General features: G+C 55.4%; 1 protein-coding gene across 1 annotated transcript in view; it reads left to right on the top strand.

The window, feature by feature from the left end:
* Positions 1-12447, top strand: part of PTPRN2 (protein tyrosine phosphatase receptor type N2) — a 686072-nt gene that overhangs the window by 628390 nt on the left and 45235 nt on the right. Inside the window, 1 exon segment of the mRNA XM_060107962.1 lies at positions 10570-10643. Coding sequence (XP_059963945.1) covers positions 10570-10643 — 74 coding nt within the window.

Here is a 12447-nt window from a genome sequence, read left to right as displayed (position 1 = left end):
CCCAGCCGGGGACAGTGGGGTGCTCACGACAGCGTCGCGTGTCCGCCGTGCTCCCCGCAGCACCCACCCGTGTCACTCAGGCTCGCTCAGGGCTCGGGATGGAAACCCCGGGGCCACCTCTCTCTGCATTTGCTCCTTTTGCCGTATCCTCTCCCGTCACCTCCAGCGAGGCCCCTCACTTCTGGATCTGATGGTACCGGCCCACCCCTGGCTGGACCCCACCTTCCTGCCTCTACTTCCCTCCCTGAACCAGTTCTGCTCCTGCCCCGCTTCTCCTCATGTCCGTCCTCCACCCGGGAGAGGGGAGTTATTGCCTGGCTCCCTGGTCGGCGGCCCCCCGGGCCACCCACGTGGACCCCGCCCAGTCCGGCAGCGTGCAGGCTCCCCTCCTCCCAACCCCTCCATGGCTTTGCTCGTCTGCTGCCTCCGAAACGTCTCTCCCCCCACCTCCCCCAACAGAGGGCCGTTCCAGCTGAGGCTGGAAGACGTCCCAGTTGGCAGTTTGGTGGGAAATTCTAGAGCGTCCGGGCTAGCGACTTTCCCATCCCTGACAGCCCGGAGATTCTAGCTACAAGTGGATTGTCTTTCAAAGGAGAAGTCAACTAGCATTCATGAGGTGTTGGCTGGCACTGTGCTAGGTCTAATTATATAGCTCAGAAGTTTAAAGAATTTAATTTTTAAGTTCTATTTTTTTTGCCTTTTTAAAAAGAATTATGCAATATTCCGCTCATCTGTTTTTTAAATTAAAAACAGGAATACGATGTTATTTTGGTGTGCCATCTTAAACAGAAAAATGTTTGTGATTCTGAGTTATAATAACAAGAGAGAGACATAGAGACACAGGAATACTTAGAGATGAAGCCAGAGAGAATGTAAAGCCGAAGACACAGGTACGTGAAGATGGACAGAAGGATTTGTGATGCCGTTTCTCACAGTCCAGCTTTCTAGGGTGTTGTTGCTGACCCAGCTCACAGCTCGGCCCCCAGCCTTGCCTGGCAGACGGGCCGGGTGAGGGTCAGAGCGACTCTGGCCTGGCTCTTCCCAAGAGCCACATCACCTGGTGGCACCAGGCTTCGGCCACGTGTGACAGAAAGGTCAGCGGCCAGGCTGAGCACATAGAGTGCAGCCCCTGAGCACCCCGGGCCTGCCCCCCAACCCTCCTGCAACTCTCCCCCGTCGGACAGATGAGGGTGTTGGAGTTCGAGCCTGGGTGCCCTGTGCTGACGGGACACCACGCCCCTTGTGCTTTTGTGGACTCACCTGAGACTTTTTGAGTCAGGAACATGAACACAGATTTCGAACTTCCACAGAAGAAACGTCTAATATACATCCAAGGCCCACGGTACTTGACAAAGCATCGCTTCCCTTGAAACACACAGAAAACAATCTATTTCCAAACAAACCTTTGGTTTACATATTTTTCCCAACTCCCAGCAGAATCCCCGCAGTGACTATTCTGGTTTAGCCACATCTGAGTGACCTGCTTAGCCTCTAGCCATCAGTCGTGGGAAATTCTCCTAAATCCGACAATCAAGCAGGATTTTCTTCCCCTCACATAAAACGGCTGCACAAGAAAGTTAAGTGTCCAGATAAGTTGCTGACTTGCCTGTCTTTTTGTCACTCCCTTTTTTCGGCCTCAGAACCAGCTGAGTAACTGCCTCTGGATTTGGGAAGGCTGTGGGTGTGTTGGTGGTGACAAGAAACTATCCAGCAAATTCTGTGAAGGCTTTTCCTTTGCTACATCACAGCAGAAGCTGGGCTCCCTGAGACTGAAGAGCTTTTAAGGGCCACGGGGAGGAGGCAGGGGCCACGTTTCAGAAGCGCCCAGGCCTTCCCGTGGGGCTGTGCACGTGCGGAGCCTCTGGAGGTGCGTCCCTGGGCTGTGGGAGCGCCCCGCCGGAGCCTCCCAGGGCACAGGGGCTGCTTGCGGGCTGGGGGCCGCGCCGCTGTCTGCACAATTCACCACTCAGGTTCAGCTTCTGCCTTCTCTTCACTCCTTTCCTTGAAGCTGGGCCACTGGATGTGTAAGACATCCAACCTCCTGTCACCTGGTGTCTGTGCTTCTCACCGTCCAATCCCGATACTGCTTGCAGAGACGGGAGCCGGGGCTGGGCCCCTCTTCTGGACCCGCTCTGGCTTCTGCACCCAGAGGCCGATCACAGCCTTCAGAAGGGCCGCGACAGGCTGTGTTTCCTCCTTGACCTGGATGTTTCCAGTTTCCATTCATCGTGCAATGGGCACATCACAGGGCACAGCCCTGAGCTGTCCATCCTTATACAGAATTGGACTCTGCATCCACTGCTGATAAACGAATCCTTGTTCAAAGTCAAGGGGAGTTTGACTCCTGGTCACCTTTTGCCATCCGCACATTTTATAAACATGTTTTACCTGCCTTCGAGTCATGGACAGAGCCACATTCAACAGGATGAATACAGGGCGCTGCCTACCAAGGCCCCCCTCAGGCTGACTTGGATCCAGGAAGGAACATTCCAGTGCCTGCTCCGTGAGCCCCTCTTTGCCTGCCGCCCTCCCGTGCAGCCCCGGAGATCCCTGCACAGTAGACCGTGCAAAAGGCCAGGTGTGCAATGTCCCGTTTACTCCGTCACCCAAGAGCCTCGAGCCAGAGGTGAGCCGGGGCGTCAGGGGGCGACGTGGCTTACCCCCTGCCCTCCTGACCCCGGGGGATTCCTTGCCGGCCAGTCCAGAGGCACTTTGCAAAGAAGCAGTGTCGCCAGCTTGGCATAATTCCCCCCACACACTTTTTATTGCAAAAGTTTTAAATCCTCGGGTTGAAACGATAATTTGACGATCGCCTATATTCCCACCAGCTAGAGTCCACATGGCTGCCGCTCCGTATTTTGCCTTTTTTGTGTGATCAGTGTGTGTGCTTTACTTCTTTACTGGCTGAACTATTTCAAAGTGGGGTTTAGGCATCATGACATCTAAATACGTTAGCCTGTGTCTCCTAAAAGTAAAGACCTTCTCCTACGTAACTACGACCCCACTGTTGTGACTAAGAAAATCAGTAATCCCCTATTAGCCGCTAATTCCAGTCCATCTTCCAATGCTCCAAATATTCCAGTTATATCATCTACAGCAGTTAGTTAACTAGGATGCAATCCAGGTTCATAACTGCCTTTTGGACTTCGCGTCTCTCTAGCCTTTGTAACTTTAGAACAACCCCCTTGGTTTTCCGACGTGACTTGACCCTAATAAGCTCCTCTTCTGGCGGCCACCCTCCCTCGAAACTCTCACAAGCTCTCCAGTCAGGAGGCTGGCCTGGTCCTTGGGAAGCTGACTGCCTGGTTCCCAGACCCGCTATTTCCCCCCTTCTGGTCACGCACCCGAGACCCAGAGGCCCAGGGACACAATGAGGTCGAAACCAGCCGTGGCCAGACTGTGCATCTCGAGGACATGCTGTGGACGTGGCCAGCACCCGCTGCAGCTGCACCCAGAGGACTCGCAGACCCTGTTCTGGTCACGGGACCGGAGACCAGAACCTGCCCGTGAACATCGTCCCCCAGCATCTGTCGACCCCCTAACTGTCTCCTCTCTGTCCTTGCTGGTTTGAAAAGGTACTCTCTGATAGAGATGGCCGCGGCGAAACTGTAACTGAATAGATTTTCTGTTTGTTGTCTACCAAACTGATTTCATCTACACCAGACAGAGGCTTCATTCGGTTTAAACAAACACAGGTGCACAGTCTCTCCTGTTATCCCCTGTGTATTTTGCACCATCCCACTCGGGATGTCAGCCTTTCTGATGATCCTGGTTTACGTGCACGCTTCCGTCCCCGCAATGTAAAAGATCACTTCCGTCTTTCGTATGTGATCTTTTACATTGCGGACCACCCTGGTTTCTTTGGATGTCTGTTTCTCGTTTTCTTACTCTGGATATTTACCACCGTGTCATCAGAACTCTGACCTTTAGGGCTTCCCATCTCTTTGGCTCAGTGCCCTTTTGGAGTCTCTGGAACAAAATTCCCTCATCTGGTTATGTGTTAAATGCCTAGCATTCTCTTTCTTGGCAACTCAAAACTTTAAGATGGTTTGGCCACTGTTCTCTCAAGGTTACCATCAACCGAGCAATTCTTTCCTTATTAGAGTTCAGTTTAGACGTGTAGCAATACTAGCCTGGGTCCCCGTCAGGTGCTGTGACTGTCAGCTGAAGGTGACACCTGTGTCCACCCGCTGTCCACCCTTGGTCGGCACAGATGGAGACCAGGATTGCTTTCTGGTGGCAACATTGTGCTCAATAGAACACAGACTTCTGTCACTTTGTTTCAACATGTGTGAGCTGCCCCCGACAGGGGCCCTCTGAGGCCACGCCCTTTGCCGTCTGTGTCCGGCCGTCCTCAGCTCAGCGGCGGGGTGGGGGGACGGTGGGGGGGGGGGAGTGGGGATGCAGGTCTTCGCTCAGAGAAGATGCATAACTGAGGTCCGTTGATTGATGGTCTCTGGGTAGAACGGTGCAGATGGTGCAGTTTTGCTTGGTTGGTGCCTGTGCTCTTATTGTGCAGAGTTGTTCTTGTGTGTGTGCAACACAAGTGCTGCCAGCAAACATTTCCACACTGTTCTGCACGCCATCCTGCCTTCCAGGCACGAGGACGGTGCCCTGGCGTCACCGCCCACCATGGCCCAGGGCTGGGTCCCGGAGCCTCTTCCCACGCAGTCACCGGGGCTGCCGGGACCTCTCTGCAGAGCTACCCTCCCCCTGCTCTCCCTCCCCCTCCCCCTCCTCCCTCCCCCTCCTCCCTCCCCCTCCTCTCCCTCCCCCTCCTCCCTCCCCCGCCTCCCTTCCCCCTCCCCCTCCTTCCCCTCCCCCTCCCCCTCCTTCCCTTCCCTCTCCCAGGTTCATGAGGGGCCACCTCACGCCTATTGGCTAATTTTCTCATAGAAAGCTAACATTTTTTAGCTGGTAGGAACTTTCTGGTCATCTCGGTCAACCTCCTCATTGAAGACGTGGGGAACTGGAAGACGTTAGACACGTGAAAAGAGCAGACAGGGCGTCGTGAGAAAACCAGGCCCAGACGGAGCCTCGACTCGGGGGCGGGAGCGTCCAGGCCACAGAGCTGTGTCCTCCCCATCTGGAGGCCGGGGTCCAGGACAAGGCTGGCCCCTCAGGGCTTCGAGGGGGTGTCTGTCCCAGGCCCTCTCCTCAGCCTTCGTGTCTACACGTCATCCTTCCTCTGCCTGTGTCTGATTCCAAACTCCCCCTTGTATAAGGACGCCAGGCACGGGCTGAGCCCCACCCATATGACCGTGTTGTCACTCCATCCCCTCTGTACAGACCCATCTCCAAATAAGGCCACATCCCGAAGTCCTGGGGGCTAGTGCACCCACACATCTTTTTGGGGGGGACACAACTCAACCTTCGACACCAGGCGCCCCTGGATGGCTCAGTGGTTGGCAGGGCGGTGCCAGGCCACTACCTGAAACCTTTGGAGCCTCTTCCTGCTCAGCACAGAGGCCGAGCCCAGAGGGGCCTTTTCCTTGCAGATGCTGAGCAGCAAGGTTAGAACAGGGGCTCCTGCTGTGCTCCAGCCCCTGTCACCCACCTATATGGTCACTCACCCGCCGAGCTGGGTGGCGATCCTATTTAGGGATTGCTTTTTTGAGAGATCCGCAGAGATGCTGGTGAAAGTAAGAAATGAGACACGAGAAGAAGTCTTCAGACCACGTTTCAGGCCACGCGTGTGCCTCCAGGACCTGCTTCGGGCGTGTTTGGAACCGGGAAGCCAGCCGTGAGCCTCTGGCCGTGGGCCGTCACCCGCGGGGCAGCTTCCTGGGTGGGGACGGAACCAGCCTGTCTCCTTGCCGCCGTGGGTGCCGTCAGGTGTGCTGACCCTGGGCCCCAGACGCCCCAGTCTGCCCGGCACTGAGCCAAGGAGGCACAGAACGTTTGATGGTCTTGTGGTTTGAGGTGTGCGTTTCTTCACGAGAGCAGAGCCCTTGCTCCCGGGCTTCCTGAGGAAGCGGCGCTGGTGGAAGGAAGTGTGAGCCCAACTCCAAGGAGGACTCACCGCCTCCGAGCAAGAGCGCTTCACGCTCACGCCGTCAGCCTCCAGTTCCCAGGTCTGTGGAGGAACGTGTCGTGCACTTAGCTTCTCAGGGTCCTGCAACAGACATGATACCAACATTTATGGCTTTGCCTCAGCTGCGACAAGGCCAAGTCAATGAAGACGTTTCCAGGTGTGACTGGCTGGGAACATGAGACTGGCGTCAACAGCTGGTGGAGAAGTTCAGGTGATGTTTGCGGTTTGCTGACCCGTCAGGGGGCCCAGGAAATTCAGGAAGGAAGAGGCGCTGCTGGTGCCATGTGTGAGCACAGCCCGGTGTGCGGGGTCTCCGTGAAAGACTCAGAGCCCTCGAGGCAGAGTGCTGGCCCGTCACAGACGCACCGCATGTTCGCACCAGCCGTACCCTCCAGGTAGAGAAGATGCCGTCAGCCAGTGTAACGGTTTCATCTCAATCTTCACAGACAATTGAGATAGCTGCAGGGCCCCGGGGGATGTTGACAGGCCGCTCGGCTGAAGACATCCCCACGGCAAGTGCCGGTGTCCTCTCACGGCTGCTACAGGTGTCTAAGTCGTGGTACCGCCAGCAGTATCGATGACTTCGTCTCTTAGGGGAGTGAAGACTGTTGACTCATACACGTATCAGTACACTCAGTGCGAGGGACACGACTGGGGAGGCTAAGGAAACGCTGTCCTTAAAGATCCATGTTAGGAGATGATGTCACAGGCGGGGGAGGCCTCCGCACCCTCTCCTCGGGTGGGTTCTGGTCGAACATGGGCACGGGCTATGCATGGCACGGGCTAGAAAGAAGCCTGAACGGTTAAGCCACAGTGTCCTCCAAAGCCTCCCTCTCTCCAAGGCTCCTTCGCCCTAGTCATAATCAAGAAGCCACTCTAGACCTTCCTCCTTCTGTTGGCATTTATGAAAGTCATCCTTATTTACCGACAACTCATCCTATACCCCACAGTGAGCTTTGCCAGTTCAGCCGACTTTTTGTCAGTGAGGTGTGTGTCCCTCTGTAATCTTGAACTTGTTCCTGAATCCCTTGCTCTCTGCCAGGCCTTATGTGAGCACTTTATAGAAGCCATTTATCACAACAAGCCTGTGAGTTAGATACCGTTATCCTACATTTTAGATGACAAATCTGACACTTTCAGATACTGAATCATTTCCCCAAATCTCACCAGGCTAGCAGGTGGCCAGGCTGGGTCAAACCTGGACCCTTAGCCCTGTGGTCTTTGCCAAGTCAATTGCTTGATGTTTTAGAGGCTTAGTTTCTTCAACCTAAATGGGAAAATGGACTCTATTCTGTCTATGGCACAGTGTTCCAGGAAGAAGGAGGGTAATACACGTGAAACATTAGGACAGGTAGAATGCTACAGACATTCAAAGCACCGTTCTTAAACAGGGGAACAGTACACAATAAATTCTTCAGGGGTTCAGAAAAGGAACAGGCACAGAGGGTTAATTCAGCAAGTTTCTTCTTAATATGTGTTCTTCTCCTTCCCTCCTTGATAAAATTTACTACTGTGGATCTTACGAGAGGAAAATAACTCGGTTATAGAGCCAGGTACAGCGGGAAGACACTACCTGAATTTCCTTGTTTCCTGGCTTCTCAGTGAAGTCTCAGAACAAGATCTTGAAGGACACACACAGCTCTTAATTAAAATGTAAGCGCTGCAGTTGTAAACATTCTTGCTCTGTGCTGTGTGTTTATAATGGAGAAGACAAAGGAACGGTATTTGGCTGATCCACAGAGGAGAGAGAGGGGGTTATTTGCTCAGGAGCCCCGCCCTGGCTTCACCTCCACCCGGCTTGTTGACCTTGAGTGAATCAGTAATCCTGCCTGGCAGCCTCGTCTGCCCCGTGCATCACCAAGAATTCAAGCAGCCACCTTGAGAACAGGAACAGTGAACCGCAAAATAGTTGACACTTGCCCGGCCGAGTGAAATGTCCACTGGACTGTCCCTGCTACATCAGCCTACCGTCCGCCGGACTCTGGCCCCTCTGGGATGGCCGTGGTGTTTCAGAAGGAGGTTCAAGATGGTCCCACACTTAAAAAAAAAAAAAAAGTTCACTGTTAATTTTTTTTTTTTTTTTTTGCGGTAGGCGGGCTTCTCACTGTTGTGGCCTCTCCCGTTGTGGAGCACAGGCTCCAGATGCGCAGGCTCAGCGGCCATGGCTCACGGGCCCAGATGCTCCGCGGCATGTGGGACCTTCCCGGACGGGGGCACGAACCCATGTCCCCGTCATCGGCAGGTGGACTCTCAACCACTGCGCCACCAGGGAAGCCCCACTGTTAATTTTTAAATCAACACATTGCTGCAATATCAAATATGTGATGGGAAGGTAGAACTCTGAGCTTTGGAAGCCCTTGTCCCAGGCTCAGTGGCATCTTGGAAAGAGTGCCCTGTGGGATGAAGGTGGCTGGACCGGTACCCGCAGGGATGCAGGATGCCGTGAGCTGTCCTCGCAGCAAGCTCAGGCTCCGTCCTGCTCAAAAGTTTTTCCCATTAACCATCGGGGGTCAAGCTCACCGAGACTCCCAAACTGAGGACAGGTTTTCTTGATTTTCCGACTAGAAAATCCAGCTGGCACTTGTTTACTGAGCCTGGTTGCTTGCAGGGCCCTGTGGAGATGAGAGGGACCCGGCAGCCCCCCAATCCTGGGCCTGTTCAGTGCGACCAGGGGGCCACTCTGCTCTGGGTGTGATCGGCGCCCTCTGAAGCTCCGGGCCCTTCTCCCTGGTTCCCTCCGTCGCGATGGCCAGCAGCGCTGCCCTGGGTAGTGGGTTCTCAGACACTGCACGTAGCCCAATTGCTGCTATTAGCAACGCCTGAAGTGGGCTTGTGGAGAATATTTGCAGTGAGGGGGGCTCCTGGGAGACCCTCGGGAACCCTTTGGAATCAGCTAGAAGCCCTGCTCTGTGTATCCAGGCTTCAGTGTGTGGGCAGAAGGCACAGTCCCCATTCAGAGAAGGGCCCGGCTTCCAAGCGGCTCACACCATCTCTGGCTTTGATGTGTCTGGACGCCCCCCCGACACACACACTGAGAAACTGGGCCTCCTGAACTTCATTTTGGGGTGAGTGTTTGTAGCGCTTTGGAATGTTCGAGTTGACCGACTTTTCTCGTGGGTTTTATTTCAACTTCCTGCCACAGCCAAGTTTCAGTCTCTCAAGAACAAATCTGTGCAGGACCCCGAAGCCATTGAGTCCAGGGGACTTTTGAATCGTTGGTCACACCCTAGCGGGGGGGCTTTGGCAGCTGCCATTGTAAACACCTTCAGAACATTCCACAGCGTCTGGTCCGTGTCACCTGTGCTCAGGTAAACATGTCAGGCGTGAACCCCTTCCCCGTCTCTAGATGTTTCTTACCTGTCTTGTCTCTACTGGGAAAAAGCCAACGTTAATAACTCAATAAGACGGATAGGGTGGCGTCCAGTCTCCAGTGGACGATACCTTCCAAGTTCAATCAGTTTAGGCTTCGCCAAGTTTCCCAAGCCCCAGAACTGTTTAAAACAAAAAATAAGTAAATAAGTAAAATCTCCCAGAGAAAGGAAAGAAACACAAACCACAGCAAAGCCCCCGTGCGTGCTCTCCTGACTCCACTGCCGAGCTGCTCCCGGGGCTGGGAGCAGGAAGTGGGGAGACGCGGCTGAAATGCCGGGAATCTGGACTTGGGGTAACACACTCACCGCCGTGGAAACCCTGAGCTCCAGGGCTGCAGCCAGGCTGTCTGTTTTCTCAGCAGAAGCAGGTGGTCTGGGGGCTGCCGGAAGGCTTTCACTGCCTCACAAGATGATGGAGCTCGGCGCTTCCCATTTTCAAGTTTGCACCTTGCAGAGAAAAGGGAGGAAGGTGGGAGAAACGGGGACTCTCGGGGGTGCCCTGCTGGCCGTGAAAGCTCCTGAAAACAGGCAGAGAGCTGTCACTGACCGCAGAAGGGTGGTTACTCCAGAACCAAAGTTAGGGAAGATTCACATAGCAAACACATTAAGCTATGACCGGTCACATGTCCTTAAATCCCACTGAGTGTCTGGTTTCAACACCCATCAAATTGTTTTGCCCGTTTTAGGCACGTTTCTGTGTCGGTGAGTCCCCAAGTGAACACTGCTCCCCGCACCCTCTTCCGCTGCATTTTCTTTTGCTCTTTTCTCCTTGTAAAGCTACATTCTTGTAATCTCGGTATTTCACCTCCTCTAGACGACAAAATTGTATGTATTGAATGATGGTCTAATAGCTTTAATATCCACGTTGATGTTTATTTTCTCTGTGTTACCAAATACGCGTTATTTAAAGGCAACCACTACATGAGCTACTGCCAAGGAGCACCCGGCCTTGGCGTTGGAACTTGACACAAGAAAAACACGAGGTTCCCTGCACACCCCGACGCTCCACTTCGTGGGCTGAAGGACCCTCGGTGGGGGAGGGAGGGAGGGAGGGAGGGAGGCATGAGGTGCGGCGACGGCCTTCAGCGGGACCTGGGGGCAGGGGGCAGCGGTGGCCCTGGATGATGCCCTGCACGGGTTAACGCTCTGCTTTGGGGCTTGCAGACGACCACTCCCGGATCCGGCTGAAATCAGAGAACAGCCACAGCAGCTCTGACTACATCAACGCCAGCCCCATCGTGAGTACCGCCCGCCACCCACCAAGGCTCGCGGGGGCGGGGGCGGGCCGGCCGGGCACTGGTTCGATAGCTGATAGCCAGTCTGTCTCCACCGGGTAACCAGCCTCCGCCAGGTACCAGGGCCGGCGCTCTGCGCCCCCCGCCCCCCGCCCACTCCTGATGGCTTGGTCCCCAGGCGGGGCTGAGTCCCGGGCAAAGGGAACGTGGTGCCGGGGTGCTGAGCCTCGTCACCCCAGGGGCCCAGCAACAGCGCCCTGGCGAGTTACTGCTGGAACCCATGACTCTGGGGAAATTCGTAGCTGGTTGTGTAAAGGGTTCCTAGGCCCACTTGTTCCCTGTTCGGGGGAAACAGGAAAAACCAGACCCAAGCCTGGCACGTGTTGAAGTGATGGGTGACGTGGAAGCAGGTCGGAAACTGCTGGTTGGTCTCCTCCGGTCTTTGCAGCGGGCGGGGTCTTCCCTTCGAGGGAGGGGGTGCGGCAGCGCCTCTCTGGGCAGCGGGTGTGATGGAGGGCGGGGGCAGGGTCTCTGTCCTGAGACCTTCGGGCCGGCGGGTGTTCCCAGCCTCCGGAGAGACCCTCACGGCCACAGCCTGCCGCCCTCGGGGCTTCCCGCCCTGCACCCGGGGGAGGGGCCACAGGGGAAAGTCGGGAGCTGCCCAAGGGGAGAGAAGAGGGGCTGGCGGCGGGGGCGGGGGGGGAGTAGGTCAGTAGCTGGTGGGAGGAACCTGCCAGGGGTTCTCAGGGCGCGTGGTGGGCGCACCTGGGCCCACAGCAGAGACGCAGGAGCAGGTGGGGCTGTGTCCCCCTTAAACCGTGGTTCCTGACGCTGGTCTTCGGGGAGCGTCAGGACAGCTCACTAAGTTCTCACAGTGGTTTCAGTCAAATACGGGCATGTAGGATGCAGCACGTCCTTGGGGCTCCGGCGCTGTGAGGTTATGGGGGAGGGGGGCGGGGGCCCGGCGGGCCTGCTTCATCTCTGGATTCGTGAGAGCGCCCTGGGCGAACGACAGCCCCTGCTGTCCTCAGTGGTGACCCTGGATGAGACAGTTCGCCGTCTGATCGCAAGCAGAACCGCTGATAGTAGACCACTGTCATCGTGGTGGTTCCATTTATTCCAGTGCATCTGCTGTATAAACCTTATTGTTATGACTCCAGCGTGCCATGGGTCAGCCCCATTTCCTGACACCTCCCAACCACACGGCGAGGGCACAGTGTAACACACTTGCGGTGCAAAAGGGATTCAGAGGGAAGCATCTTGTCTGCACCCGTCTGAGCTCAGGACTTTGTTTCTGGGTTTTGTTTTGTTTTGTTTGTTTGTTTGTCTTGCGGTACGCGGGCCTCTCACTGTTGTGGCCTCTCCCATTGCGGAGCACAGGCTCTGGACGCGCAGGCTCAGCAGCCATGGCTCACGGGCCCAGCCACTCCACGGCATGTGGGATCTTCCCAGACCGGGGCACGAACCCGCGTCCCCTGCATCGGCAGGTGGACTCCCAACCACTGCGCCACCAGGGAAGCCCCTCTGCGGTTATTTTTAAGGAGTCACTCCTTTCCCTCCAGCAGAGTAGACCTCAAACGCTGGCTCCGTCTGTGTTCAGAGGCCTAACTGGAGCCGTTCAATCAGTCTTTCTAAATAAACACACTTGTTGAGTTTGGTATTTTTCCATCAATTCTAAATTCAGAAAACCAAGCCAAAGCCCCACTGATTTACGCATCTCTCATCCGCTGAGGGTGGGCTTTGTAGCTGCCTGGACTTGGTCCCTACACAAGGGTCATGGTGATGGTCTGTAGAAGGGAAGGAGCTG

The sequence above is a fragment of the Mesoplodon densirostris genome, chromosome 9 (genome assembly GCF_025265405.1).
Source record: "Mesoplodon densirostris isolate mMesDen1 chromosome 9, mMesDen1 primary haplotype, whole genome shotgun sequence".
NCBI classification, from domain to species: domain Eukaryota; kingdom Metazoa; phylum Chordata; class Mammalia; order Artiodactyla; family Ziphiidae; genus Mesoplodon; species Mesoplodon densirostris.
Note: the sequence above shows the minus strand (reverse complement) of the source record. Positions and strands in the feature narration are given on the sequence as shown.